The sequence below is a fragment of the Morone saxatilis genome, unplaced genomic scaffold, assembly GCF_004916995.1.
Source record: "Morone saxatilis isolate NCDOM2014 unplaced genomic scaffold, NCSU_SB_2.0 Contig1, whole genome shotgun sequence".
Classification (NCBI taxonomy): domain Eukaryota; kingdom Metazoa; phylum Chordata; class Actinopteri; family Moronidae; genus Morone; species Morone saxatilis.
In genome coordinates, this window is record NW_023339651.1 from 17,314,875 (window position 1) to 17,329,483 (window position 14,609).

The 14,609-nt window shown below is 41.9% G+C and overlaps 1 protein-coding gene across 1 annotated transcript in view; it reads left to right on the forward strand.

The window, feature by feature from the left end:
* Positions 1-14,609, forward strand: part of cacna1g (calcium channel, voltage-dependent, T type, alpha 1G subunit) — a 155,722-nt gene that overhangs the window by 79,924 nt on the left and 61,189 nt on the right. The window contains exons 14-19 of the mRNA XM_035670064.1: positions 4,348-4,441; positions 5,461-5,639; positions 6,194-6,532; positions 7,406-7,585; positions 8,239-8,339; positions 12,535-12,658. Of these exons, the coding sequence (XP_035525957.1) occupies positions 4,348-4,441; positions 5,461-5,639; positions 6,194-6,532; positions 7,406-7,585; positions 8,239-8,339; positions 12,535-12,658 (1,017 nt within the window). The remainder of the gene's footprint in view (positions 1-4,347; positions 4,442-5,460; positions 5,640-6,193; positions 6,533-7,405; positions 7,586-8,238; positions 8,340-12,534; positions 12,659-14,609) is intronic.

Sequence of the window (14,609 nt, forward strand, 5' to 3'; positions counted from 1 at the left end):
GTAATATAGAGACATCAGTATTACATTTAGACTATTTCAAAGCCAGTGGAAAACCCCTTGTAAATTAAGTAAAGTGATGAACCTCAATTTTCCAAACACTGGTTAAAGCCACCTATTCTAGCCCCGTTTCCATGTGAAGTTCCCTGAACTTTTACAAACCTAAAAGGTTCCTTCAGCCTGTTCCTGTCTATGTTTCAGACAAATTAATCCGTAATGACGTATGAAAAACCAACAGCTGTCTACGTATTTTTATGCATGTGACTATACAACAACAAGGCCAAGACTCTGTCATTGGTCCTTCTGTTGATTCTGCTTTCTTCTCTAACTCAGTGTTGATGTGTTGAAGAAAAAACAAACTAGATTAAAAAAAAAAAGGTGGCTGAAATAAAATGCTGCTAGTATTCCACCACTTCCCATAATTCCTGTACTTTCAGAAAGTACCAACCCCCAAGCAGGGACATTTTGGGGGCTTAAATAACGTACCCTTCACTTAATTTAGACACTGGTCCGTGCGGTTGGTGTTCCTTTAAAGGTTTCCATGTCCCAGGGGAACGTTACTGCGGTGGAAACACAGCTTTAGTCTGTGTGCCTCAGAAAGGAGAAGGTCAGGTTGTCTTGTCGCTCTTCACCTGGGCCTGTCAGCTCATACTACAAGGTCCTCACAATAAAGCCCCTGACCTAACTGCTGTGAGTACACACACTCTCACACTCTGTCACACTGACCTTTACACTGACCAGAGGCTACTGCAGATACAAGCTCCTAAGTGATCAGCGCTCAGCAGGAACCAAAACCAAAACCAAAAACACAGCTCCTCTCCTCTCTTACCCGTCCCCCTTTACCTAAAAACACAGGAAAAGGAAAGGAGATACAGTAAAGTTGAGCACCCACAATGCTTAGTGCTAATAGTGCTCCACTGGGTTTGTCCTATCACAGCTGTCCTGTCTGATTGATTGTGTGTGGGTTGATGAGCCCTGTGGGAGAGGGGCTCCTGCTGTGGTTAAAACAGATTTTATTTTAAATTTATGTGTGGTGATAAATTGTTGTGGGTGTGGGATGTGTGTTTGGTTAGCAGTATGTCTGTGTGATGGTGGATGTGTGAACATTTGTCTGCAGTATAATCTCTATGCCCAGACATTTCTAAAATATACACTAAACTGTTTAAATGTGTGGAATAGCCTGCCACAAAAGCTTGATTCAGTACAGTCATATTGCTTAGAGGACTAGTGTGTATTTTTTGAATGCTCTTTCATGCTTTTAAGATGTAGAAAGTCCTCTTTACAAATAGATGCTATTTTGTATGAAGAGTTTGCAGAAAAAGTAATGTTTTGTACATGCAGAAAAATGCTGTACAATGGTTCAACCAGCCTGACAACTGAAAGGGCAGAAAGAGACAAAGTTGCCTCTGAGCAGGTAAAAGTAAGTAAAATATATTTATAGAGCGCTTTTCACAGACATAAGTCACAAAGTGCTTTACAGAGGCAATGTGCAACAATGGAGGCACAATGCATAATAGAATAAAGCAGTGTATAAATATATATATATATATACACAACATATACAAAGCATAAAAAAAAAAATATATATATATATATATATGCATATGTATATATACACACATACATACATACACATGCATTAAATACAATAAAAAATATGCCATAAAAACATAAAATGCAGACGTGATACATGTACATTACCCAAAAGCCTGTCTACAGAATACACACACCGCAAGACTGGGGGCAGAGCATTCCACAGTCTAGGTGCTACTGCCTCAAAAGCTCGATCACCAAGGGTCTTAGAGGCGGGTGCGTGGGAGAGACTGAAAATTTAGCACATTTGATCTAAGGGAGCGAGTTGATGTGTAAGGTTGCAGTTGTTCAGCTACATATACAGGAGCTTGGTTGTGCAAAGCTCTGTATGTAAGGGTGAGAGTTTTAAACTGTATCCTATATGCAACAGGGAGCCAGTGAAGGAACCTCAGTATAGGGGTAATGCAGGACTGTCTATTTGATCTAGTGAGTAGTCATGCTTTAGAACATTTTCTACAGTTCAGTCCCAGATAGCATTAACACAGTCCAAGAGCCTAGATAACCTGAACGTCTCACTAGGTTTCAAGAAAAAAGTGGACTTGGATATCATCTGCAAATAGATGATATGCTATATTAAATCTGTCTCTGATCTGACCCAGGGGCAGCAAGTATAAAAATAATAATAAAGGCCCCAAATATGAGCCCTGCAGGACACCACAGGACAGAGGAGAGGAATCGGACACAAAATCTCCAATGGAGACAGTGGAACTTCTGTCAGTAAGATAATATGAAAACCAGTCTAATGCTGATATACCTACCCAATTACATAGTCTCTTAATTAGGATACGATGGTCTACTGTGTTAAATGCAGAACTAAGGTCAAGAAGTACTAAAACGGAACAGTCACCCACATCAGAGGAACAGTTATATAAGAATATATAAGAATACAAGAAAGCACCAGTCATTGGTCAAGGAAATTACCATGTTTCTGTGTTAAGTGCACAGTATTCTTAAAAAATAGAAGGGTAGTCTAGGGTTAACACTGTTGGACATTACACCTTTTCAATCTGACTACTGAGTAACTCGGTTCAGTTCATCCTGTGAAGAGCTTGAATGTCTGTACCAATCCATTTAATAGTTGTTGAGGTATTTAACTAAAAGGCATAAGTATCAATCTATGGCGGTGCTAGAGGAAAAGACACCAGTGTCAGTTGGTTTCAGCCTGTGGAGACCATGAATGTTTGTACAACATCTATAACAGTTGTTGATGTATTTAATTCTGGAACAAAATGGTGGACCAACAGACCAAAGGACATTGCCATACCTAACTTAGCTGAAAATGCTAAATATTCTCTGGTTCCGGGTGCACAAATATGCAAGTTTGCTGTTTGTCCCCTTTTGGTTATCAATGTGAGATTAAATACAGAACGAGCAATAACAGTGACAGACAAATTAGCAGTAAATTCCTATGTGCTCCATGTTTCCTACCGCATTTTTAAACATGAACGAGCCACTGTGATAAATAAATAGATGCAAAAACATGATGAGCATGGCAACCACGGCAGCCTCCAAGCAGCCCTTGAGTTGACTGGCCTCCTACTTCATTAGCGTCCGCTCTCCTTACCTAATTTTCCCACACTTCACAGGTCCAGGAAAATCAGTCTGTTGCACACAAGTAGTGGCTTTAACTACAAGAAAAAAAATGCAAATAAGTGCCCCAAAGATAGCCATACCCAACACGCCATCAGTAAACAAATACAATATGCAATATATCGACAGCCACTTTGTCTTTCTCTCACACTCATGGGAAGTATCAAGAAAGTAATTTGTTAGTTTAAAAGGAGGTGCGTGGTGATTAGGTCCCGAGGCTTTTCTGCACACAGTTTATTCACTTTGCTACCACAGAGGTCTGACTCACTGGGTCGGCATTCTATTAATCCAGCATCCACCTGGCACCCTCGCACATATTAATGGAGTCTGCAGGCTCTGGCATAGTGCAACAAATACAAGCAGAAACTCTGAGATTCACTGCAGTAGGTTTGTAAATGGAAGGCAGTGTGAAACAGAGGCTAGAAGAGAATAATTAAGAGCCTGAGACAAGTCTGTGGAAGATAGTAAGGAGGAGTAGGAAGATATGTGAATGTGAGATACTGAGAAAAACTCATTTTGACTTCACTGTCTGGAACAATGATAGAGAACAAAACAAGGCATAAACAGTTCTGCTGTTCTGACAAAAGTCTAACTGGGTTGCTGATTTACAAATTGCTCTACACCACAAGAAGTACACTCAGAGTGTGTTGTGTGTTTGTGAAGTGTGAAAATTGTAGATCTAGCAACCACACTGAAGCTCTTTTGTAGCTGTTTACGGGTCACGGCAAGTAAAAAGAATTACTATGCGGCCACAGTGTTTTTGCACAATAAATTGAACTCAATATATTGGCCAGGTTCTCTCTGAAAACTGCTTTGTTGCATTTGCCTGGTTGGGTCTCAGTGTGGTTTCTCTATGCGCCTCCTTGCATGAAGACATTTTACACAGTTACTCTTTCTCACCCTCTCTCTGTACCCTTTGACCTTTGAATTTTGGGATCAGGGAGACCAATACCTCACCGGCCTGCTTACAAGAGGGAGGTTGCCTCTAGGTCAGATCTGAACAAGGATTGATGCGACATTTGCGACTGAGATACAGCTAAGCAGTGATCTGTGCTCAGAGGCAACTTCAACCCCCCCTCCACCCTGCTTTCTGTTAACTCTACTAAGAAACTGAGACTTTAAGAGGTGTTTTTCTCTAACACTTTGTGTGTGCTTTTGTGTATCAAGGGTGATGCTTCTAAATCAGGTTCGGAGATCGATTCCTGCGCACGAAGTATGGAGGACGTTAACGGCAGCAAGAAGGATTTGTCGGCCTCTGCAGGTGAAGAATGCAAATTAACTGCACATATGTATGCAGACAACACATACTGTATTTGCTTGAATCAGTGAGGAATGCAAAGGGTTTAACTCAACCCTTTGTGATTTATCTAAACCCCTATTAAAACACCATCTGTGTTTGCCTAGTTAACTGCTGGTATTTCCCTCTCTAATCTCTGTTAGATCCCTGCAGATTACATATTGTGTTCCCTACTTAATGTATGTAAAATATTGCGCTACGGCAGCAAGTAAGGTCGGAGGCATTTAAAGTACCCTGTGCAAACATTGCCCCACCTGTTCCATGTCTGCGGTCTACTGTTCAGTCTTTTCCCCATTGGTTTTCGACCATACTCAGTGGGCACGTGCCTTGCTGTCTCCCTGCGCAACATCAAACCAGTACAGCAGCCTCATCCATAATTCCTCATACGCCAGTTCCCATCCCCTCTAATTACTGTTTGCGCAGACTGAAAAGCCCATTGGAAACACTACTGTATGGAGTACAACTCCCAGACGTACGGTATCATCTCCCCTTCAGCCCCTTTAGATGCTCTGTATAAAACTGCTTACATAGCTGGAAGAGCCTAATATACATCTTCTAGACCTCGGATAAAGGTTGGAAGACGGAGGAATTAGCGTTATTAAAGTTGCATTGCCCTCCGCATGTCATGTATTTGTGTTACTGCCAAACATAATATTCTCTCCCACGCATCCCATAAGATTAATGCCCTGCTGAAATATTCATGTTGCTCAGTAACAGTATGAGGCATCCATTTTTAAGTGTGCTGTGCTACGTTACAGAGGGTGGACCCCTGTGGCACTCCTCCCTGTGCGCCACCTCTTCCTGCTTTTCCTCCTGCAATTTTATTCAATTTTTATTTCTTTTTTTGTTCTGTCCCTTGTCTCTGACTTCTGCCACTTTATCCTTGGATCTCATTCATTTTCTCCTATTCTATACGTTAAACCTCGGTCATCTTCAATCCCCTTTGCTCTTATCCACTCCTAACTAACTCTCTTTACTAGTAGTGCCTGTAAATGGCCACGTGGACCTGAAGACCAGCTTGACTCCACCTGTAATTACCCACACGGCTGCCACCCCCATGCCTGTACCCAAGTTGCCTGTCGGAGGTGATCCCATACTGGACTACGAGTCCCGACGAGGCAGCAGCGTCTCCATAGACCCAGCCTGCTATGACAAATCCCCGGTTCGTATATTTATTCTCACACACACCAAAAGCATGTGGCAGTTATCAAGTGTAATAACCCTGTTCCAGGATGTCAGAAAGCCAGCATTAATACATGTGTAAAGGGATAAGTGCCAGGAATTACCCCCAGCCCCCACCACCATCCAGCTTTCCCCTGAGTGTCTTTCTGAATTCGTTGTATGTGTCCTGCTGATGTGTGGAAGTCATAATGATTGATGATGATTAATGTGGCGTGCGGTCCGACACTCTTACTGCTGCCATTGCCACTCTTTATTTGACGAGATGATGATCGGGCTAAAGACCTGAGAAAATAAGCCCACATCTCTACATCTGCTGCTGTCTGCCTGTCAGCGTGAATCTCTATTCAATTCAGCTCACGTCAGGCCGAGTCAATCCAATTCAGCTTGGTTCATGTGCATGAAAGAACAACATTGCCAGAGAGCTAAGGTTCAAGATCAACACTTTTACTTGCTGTCCCTTGTTATTCTTTTCCTCTCTCCTGCTTTTTATCACTCTGTCCTCCTATCGCCCTCACGGCCGTCCTCCCGCCGCAGACCAGTGCCCGGAGCTCATCTCCCCATGGCCCATGTAGCTCCGGCAGCGGCTGGACCAGCCGCCGGGCCAGTTGGAACAGCCTGGGTCGCGCCCCGTCACTCAAACGCCAGAAGCGGCAGTCTGGGGAGCGAAGGTCTCTCCTCTCCGGGGAGGGTGGCTCAAGCTCAGAAGATGGGGAAGGTGGAGGAGAAGGAGGAGGTGGGTTGATGGAGGACGACGACGCCTCTCTGGCCAGGACGGAATCCATGTCCCAGTCGCAGAGAGGGCCCCGACACCGGAGGATGGAGTCAGTAGAAACTCGGAGCTCCATGGATTTGCCCCCTGATGCTCTGTTGCAGGTAGATGCTGTACGTCAATCAGGTTCTACCTTTCACTGTTCTCTGGGGTATTTGTAGTACTGCATAACATTTAACTTGGAGCACAATTGGGGTAGGAACTACGATAATACCACAGTCTCCACAAACTGGACGTCCTGCTCACTTGACAGTAGTACATTTTAGAATGCATCTTAAAATTATATTGTCAGATTTTTATGGCATTCTTCTGATGTACTAAAGTGTTATTCCTAGTCATAGCTCTAAGCAGAAAATGCCACAGTGAACTCATACAGCGTTTAGAGTGTGAGTGTAAAAACAAACATTATGACCTTTTTGACATATTTCTACACATTTTAACCTTAATATAATTAAAGGTTAGCTAGTTTTATCGACCTAGACAAACACAAACACCTTCTGCAGAACACCAGTTGAGGTAACAAGGTTAGCATTAATCACGACTTGACTCAGAAATGACTATCACTCACAAAAGGCTGAATTTGGTTTTCTTTACTCATATTTTGCTTCCGAGAAAAGATTAGAGTAGGCGGATTTGCTGGATAAATAGTCCCCTCTGGCAGATGGAATGTTAATGAGGGAACTTACCTGCTGTCATGTTTGGCTGGAAAAGAAACCTGCATTCACTGCTCTCAGGGATACACCATTGGAGGACCCTTGCTTTTTGGCTTAGAGGGAAGTTGCTTTGCAGGACAAAACATGGTGCAGTTTTTTTGTAATTTTTTACAAAGCCAAAGAGAAAACAAACCGAAAGGACATTACAGGGACGAGGATAACAAACCTAAACAGAACTTACCCAATCTAAACCAATTTAAAAGCCCCGCACAAAGCAAATATAATGAGACTGCAGCATTTACATTAGACCCTTTCCTTGTGTAGGTGCCCTACCTGTACCGCTCGGCCAGCATGCACAGCTCCAGGCCGCCCTCACTAGGCCACTCGCGGCCCCCAGGGCACAGCGACTGCAATGGGAAGGGCTCTCCGGCAGTCCTGGGCCCCACCCACGTCTCTCTGGAGGACAATACTGAAGACGAAAATGCAGAAGAGGAGCCCAGCCTGGTCAGTTTGGCTGCATGTTTGCTTGTACTTGTCTTCACGACGAAAATATCCCGCCAAGCATGTCAAAGACGGGGGGGGGGGGATTCTAGGGTTTGTATTAGGATTGGTTTAAATAATGGTACAGGGCGTGGTTAATGGTGTAGGGGCTTTAACAGTCAGGTATAAAAAAACGTTACAACAATTTTAGATAATTTGGATTTTCCCAAATTAGTTAAATACAGTGAAAGATCATCTGCAAATGAAGTTTTATTGTTTCATTGTTTTCTCTCTTATTGCCAATGCAAAAAGGAGTGGGGAAAGAAGGAAGCCCTGTCTTACAGCCTTCTCCAAATGAATTTCATCAGAGAATTTATATAATCATTTTTAAAAATATATTATCTCAGCTGGAATCAGCTATGCATTTTAATTTGCATATCATATCAGGCTAAAGCATGTCCTTGTGTTTAGATAGATAGATATACTTTATTGATCCCAAGCTGTGTTTGTTTGTAGGTGGCCCCGTTTTTGACCAACCTTGTTTTAATAAAGAAACAAACAGTGTTGTAAGAACAAACAAATTCTATCTGTGGAGAATGATTGTTGCTCACAATATGCAACAGGAAATTGTGAACATATGAATAATGAATGCACTGTGCACTGCCTAATCCCTCCAGGGTCGTTTTGCCAGACTGGTCCGCTGGATGGAGAAGAAGCAGCCCGATTGGTGTCAACAGAGAGACAGCTGGTCACTCTACCTCTTCCCTCCAGAGTCAAGGTATTATTCCCCCCATAACTCTACTTCTTGCCTGCAATTCTTTTTCCATAATATGGGCGTTTATACATATTTATGGAAGTTCTGGGTACACAGCACTCTGAAAGTTTCCAAAAGGAAAGCCCCTGTACACTACTTCCTCCTGTGGCAGCTTGAATAAATTAAGTGGTATATTTTAAAAATGGAAAGAAAAAGGCAAAAATTAGCAAGTTCACAGCACTTTTTAAATGATAGTCTTTTGTTATCAGTGTACAGTAAAAGACTAAGCCCTATTCTTGACAAGAAGAGGATTCTTAACATTGCATTTGACTGATCCCATAATGCTGACTGTAATGGCACAGGGTTTTTTGCCGCATTGTAAGCACAGCAATTTTTTCTGTCATTCCTATATCAACTTCTGTTCCCTCCCACATTCTCACTTTAAAAGTCTCTTTTATCTTCACATTTCTGCCATGTCAGGGGTGAGTAAGTAGGAGCAAAGGGAGGAAAGGAGTTTCTCTTACTGAGTGCTCCGTGTTATCTCAGCCACGTGCTGAATCCAAAGCTTCCCAACCTCCTTCGCCCCCCTCTTCCCTCACTCCTCCTCCCCTTCTGAGGCTTTGATCTGTGCATCTTTGCTGTCTGTTTAGAGGATGTGGCTGTGAAGGCAACACCAAGGAACATGCTGGCCCCAGCCTGCCGCCACGGCACCGCAACATGCTAATTAAACATCAAACAATGAGTCCCCCGCCGCAGCCACCCAATGAGAACTTAATGTTAGCCATCACCAGTGTCATGTAATGGCCAAATGAGTGGATGTTTGAAATTGAATGACTTTAAGAAACAGTATAAAATAATCCCCATTGTCAGATTTACAAATGAGTTGAGACGCACCATGATGAGTTTAAATCGCAGCTGTTGTAAAGTGGCAGAACACTTAAAACGCTAGCGCTGTATGGGCATGAAAAATTACTTGTATCAGTGTTTATAAGCTATACACTATTAGGTTCTTTAGTCTGTAGCACACAATGGAAGACAAATGTTGGCTGCCGTGGGAAACATTCTCCTAGAGACTTGAAATGAAATATGTCCTACAGCAGTTTTATTATTTAGTTTATATTTCCCTGAATTGAGAATTTAAATTTCCTTTCAAATTTAAAAGTAAAATCACTGGGAGGCAGCCAACATCTTTATCAGTATGAATATTTTTTCCATTGATTTGCATTGAGGACCTAGAGTCTATCTGTGAATTTAAGCCTTTTTAAAAGTTTCGAATGGTTCTCCTCTCTGTTGGCTGTATTATATAATTTGGAAAAGGTTAATAGGAAAAGCTCCCTGTAGCCTGTTATTGTCAGAGTATTAAGAAAACTGAAGGATCTTGGCTCAAACCGGGCTTCTAGCTGGCTTTCAATCGCAGCAGGCCACAAACTTTGGCTGTCGCTGAGAGTGACACTGAGGACACAGGCTCTGTGTGGCGCCCATTCTGGCCTTGAACCACGGTGGACGCCCGCCTGTGCTCACAATCACATCAAGAGACAGCAGCGTGGTGGGAGGCCCGGAATCCAGCGGCTTTTCACATGGACCTGAGTTCACCTCAACCTGCCTTTGTGCTTGCCGTTGTTACCGCTGCTACTGATGATTACTGCAGGGAAAGTTTTAAATGAGCGGAGGAGTGGGCCCGGCTATGAGAGCATACTGTGATGTAGTGTTCAAACACTGGAACCAGGGATGTGTGGGGCTCACTGAGAGTTGTGCACGTGGTCCCTCATACAGTACACGATAAGATTATGTGGAACTAGACTGAACCTTGTGGGGGAAGTGGGTCATCTTTGCAGCACAGAATAAGATACAGATAAAAATAGAACAAATAAACAGCAGGGAGGACATTTCAGAATTACAGTAAGAGGTGAAAGTAATGATCTGTGGCATATTTATGTCAAAACTCTCTGTGTTCCTACTTTCCAGTGCCGACTGATGTAACATAAAAGCGATTCAGCCGATAGCTGAAGAATACACGAACTGTTCTCAGCATATGCCAGCTCTTTCTTAGAAAGCAGTCATCCAGCACACAGGAAGTGTTGCGGTTTATGGCTCTGGTTTGTTTGGAATGCACAGAAAAAGAAGAACTGGGTAATTAGCAAGAGCGGCTCCTATCTTTTCTAGCTATTCTACACAAAGAGGCCATGCCACTGCCTGGGAAACTGCCTCAAGAAACTCAAACTTCTACAGCTGAGAGAGGATCCAAGCAAACACTACCACCTACACTGTTGAAGTGGTAGGGTATTTCTGGGAAATGCAGTGCAAAAAGACCATAGACATGTTTAAAGACTTAAAAAATGAAGATGAAGAAACTGAAGAGTGGATTGACTGTGTTAAAATCAGTTTAGTGGAAAAAAAAGAGTCAGAAAGTATAGATTTACAACTTTAAATGAGAAAATTTGTAAGAGAGTAGTGTTTGGACGTGCTTGGTGACATTTTAAAAGTACAAACCTGACACTAATCAATATTTAAGTCAATTATGTCAACTGTCATTTAGAAGCAATTGAGGCACTGATGTCAGAAAACTCAAAAGGTCAGTAAATATCATTAGAGTGGAAAGCTTCAAACACTTGTCAAAATCTTTTTATATAAACATCAAGATGTCAGTGATTTTTCCAAATCCAAGGTCTGACAGAAAGGGGTATTTTTGCTTCTTGCTTGGGCGTGGGGTGACAGGTTTTTGGTGCATGCAGGTTTGTAAGTCTTGGGGCCCATTTGAACTTGACATTAAAGTTCAGTCAGATGTTGGCCCCTCAAAACGCGTAGGAAGCGGAGCTGGCACCGGAGGCGTGTGTTCGCCATGTGTCCTCCCTTCCCTCCTGCTTGAGGAAAACACAGCATCAAGGCTCTGGTGTGCAGATAGAAAAGAAGAATTACCTCATCTAGTCTGTATACTGTATGCATAATAATCACCACAGTCAGATGACACACACACACACACACACACACACACACAGACTCAGCAAACACTCAGCAGTGTTGACACAATGGTGTCTTCATTGTCAAATAAAGCCAAAAATCCAGATCCCAGCCTCACAATATTGTCCCCCACTGAACACTTAGATATGAGCCATCAAAGTGGATTTGATGCACGGTTAAATCCTTTTCCAGTGCCATATATAACAAGCGTTCCCTCTTTCTTTCTCTGTTGTCACAAGCTCAAAGCCTGGGAAACTTTTCATGTCGTGTAATGAAAGTCAGGCATAATTAATGACTTCTAATTGTACAGCGGTTCATTACAGAGTTACATGAGACAAGCTCTCTTAAATTGAATCTTTCATTACTGGTGTGCACAGTGTTTCATAAATGTCCTTGTACAGTATGTAATACTGTTTGAGGTTTTATAGAACCCGCCCATACTAAACTGCAATTTGGAGTGGCATTAGGTGTTTGCATGAGTATTTACATTGACATGTTTACATGCACAAAATATTCCACTTTTTGCCCTCATTCTGAAAAAGACAATATTCCTACTAAGCTGTTGAAAATGAATATTCCACTAATAGTCCAGTTTGTATGCAGCTGTGCATACTCCGATACCTTACTATTAATGACGTACTGCTCCCGTGGTAAAAGTGGAAAAGCTGGAGTCGCTTAAGCCATTTTGCCTCTTTGCATCAAAAGAGGTTTTATTCAAAGTTTTCCACCAGTGGCAGACTTGTTCGACTGTGCAAACATAGCCTCCCTCTTCCATTCGTTCAACCACTTTCTTGAAGAGGTCATTGTTGTGATATTTGTGTATTTGTTGATATATGTCCAAAAACCTTTTGATATCCAAATCTCTCATAATGTTTAAAAGTAGTTGTGTTTCAGTGTGCTTTTCCTTTGTGCATGCATCTCTACATTATCATGGCCACAATCGTTCCCTAACCTTAAACACATGTTTATTATTGTCACCATGATGACGCAAGTCCCCTAGCCTTAGCAAAGTTGTCATTTTAAAGCAAACCACAATGTTCTCTACTCCTAACCAAGTCATTTTGAGGCCTAAACCTAACCAAGCATTGTCACATCATAAAACTAATTTATATATATATGTAGCTTCTGGTTATAAGTATAAGGCAGTAATTGGGGGGTAATTTATCATTTTATCATACCAAAACGCACACTTGCTTGTTTTATATGTTAAGTCAATTTCCAGTGTCACTGAAGTTTCAAATTTCTGTGTATTTTCTGTCAGGTTTCGGATCCTGTGCAATAGGATCATCACACACAAGATGTTTGACCATATTGTGTTGGTCATCATCTTCCTCAATTGCATCACTATCGCCATGGAGAGGCCTAACATCAATCCCACCAGTGCTGTGAGTCTCAAATCATTTTTAAGAGCATAAACACACTGTGACTGTTAGCTCTGTAAATTCAGCCTGTGAAAAATGTGGAGTGTGTTGCCTTCGTAGTCTTTAAGGGAAACACAGAAAGAAGTGGAGTTAAAAGGAAAGACAGGTAGACAGCCAAAAAAGCATATACCCATATCTATATGTGTGTGTGTGTGTGTGTGTGTGTGTGTGTGTGTGTGTGTGTATAAAGAGAGATAGAGACCTGAAATGTATGTGTAGAATCAATCATAAAGGAACTTGCTGGCAGTTCAAGAAAGTACAAACAGAGGTGGAGGAAAAAGGGAGAAAGTACCTGTCAGCAAGTCCAACCTTGATGGCTGCTGGAACAAACACACATACACACACACGCTGCCCATTCCGAACACTTAAAATTGTTGTTTTTGGACTAAAAAAGAATTTAATTTCTCTGTTAAAACAATGAATAACATTTTTTCTGCTTGTAAAAGAATTAAAAAAAAAAACACGTCTTTCTGTTTTTTTTCAGCGCTGTCCCCACCGGCGGGTGATGTTAAAAACAGGTACTTTGAAAAAAAGGAAAGTAGCAGCGGAATGATAAAATTATTACATGGTTTGCTTGTTAATTACAAAGAGCCAAAAACAGAAAAAACCCAGCGAGTGGGAGACATTCAACCAAAACAATTCGGCTTTCATTTCAATTCAAAAAACAATCCCAACAACAGGAACAAAAACAGGATTAGCATTCATGCAATGGGACCACAACCCGGGCAAAATGAAGATTTCTGGCGCAATAAAGGCATTCAAACAAAGCTTCAAACAACCCGTAATGACTGGCTCATTTTCTTCTTGTTTTTTTGGCTGCCTTTGCCTTTGGCCGTTTTCATGATAATTTCCAAATTCTAATTTTCAATTTAAATGGCCTTTTCAGGGTTGGCCGGCACTTTGGACATTTTTGGCGGCACGGCCAGGAAAAAACTGAACAAAATACATCCGCCCCATTCCAAAAAAAACATTTTTACTGCTTCTTCTTGATGTTGAATGTCAGTTGTTGGCTTGCAGTGGTGGATTTTGTTAATTTTTTGAACCATATTGTTTTTTGCGTGTTGCAAAGGGTTTGAGAGACCATTTGAAAATTTCAAAATTTTTTGTCCATCTACTTGTTGTGTGTTGTGTGTGTGGATCTCTTTCTCCCTGATTAGGAAACCGGGCTGCCTGGTTGGGGCGGCCTTTCGCAAAATTTTTGCTTTTAAACAATTTCTTTTCCTTTTTTCCTGCGGCAACACATTTAAAGCCCACGTTACGCCAAGCCAACCAGCATAATTGAATTCAAATTTACAAACGGCACCACTGTTCTCCTCCGTTATTGTTTTAAGTTTTTTGCCCAAAAAAACAAGCAAGAAACGAGCGTTTCCAAGCCGGAGGACCGGAAAACCGCAAATTTTAGGGCCATTCCAACGTAAAACAGAAAACCGTCGGCTTCAAGCGGACGGGAAAAAAAAAAATTCAAAACAGGCTGATAATTATGTTGTTTATGCACCTAAGACGGGCGTTGGCTGTGTTTTCTTTGCTTGCTATTGCTTGGAAAAGTTAGGAAAAGGACACCACAAGTTAAAGATGATATGTGTTGTTGTTGTGTGTTGTTGTGTTGGGTTGTGTGTTGCCTACGGAGGCATTTCAGCCAGGCCTTTTTCTATCTTGAAGGCCGATGTTTGCATTAACTAAAGGCGAGGTTGATGGCTGGCTTTGATGTTTTGGCCAGTTGCAGGCAAAGAATAACCCAGGTGGGTATAAAAAGCCACCACCATTAACCCCAAAAAACCCAAAACGTGCGCTCACAGTTTCAAACAGGAGTGATTTCCCTGCCTTACCACAATGTTTGCCAACTTCCATTTTTCTTCTTGCAAGAGAGGAAAACTAAACAGTAAGCCAATTTTTCTGTTTTAGGGGGGGAGTATGT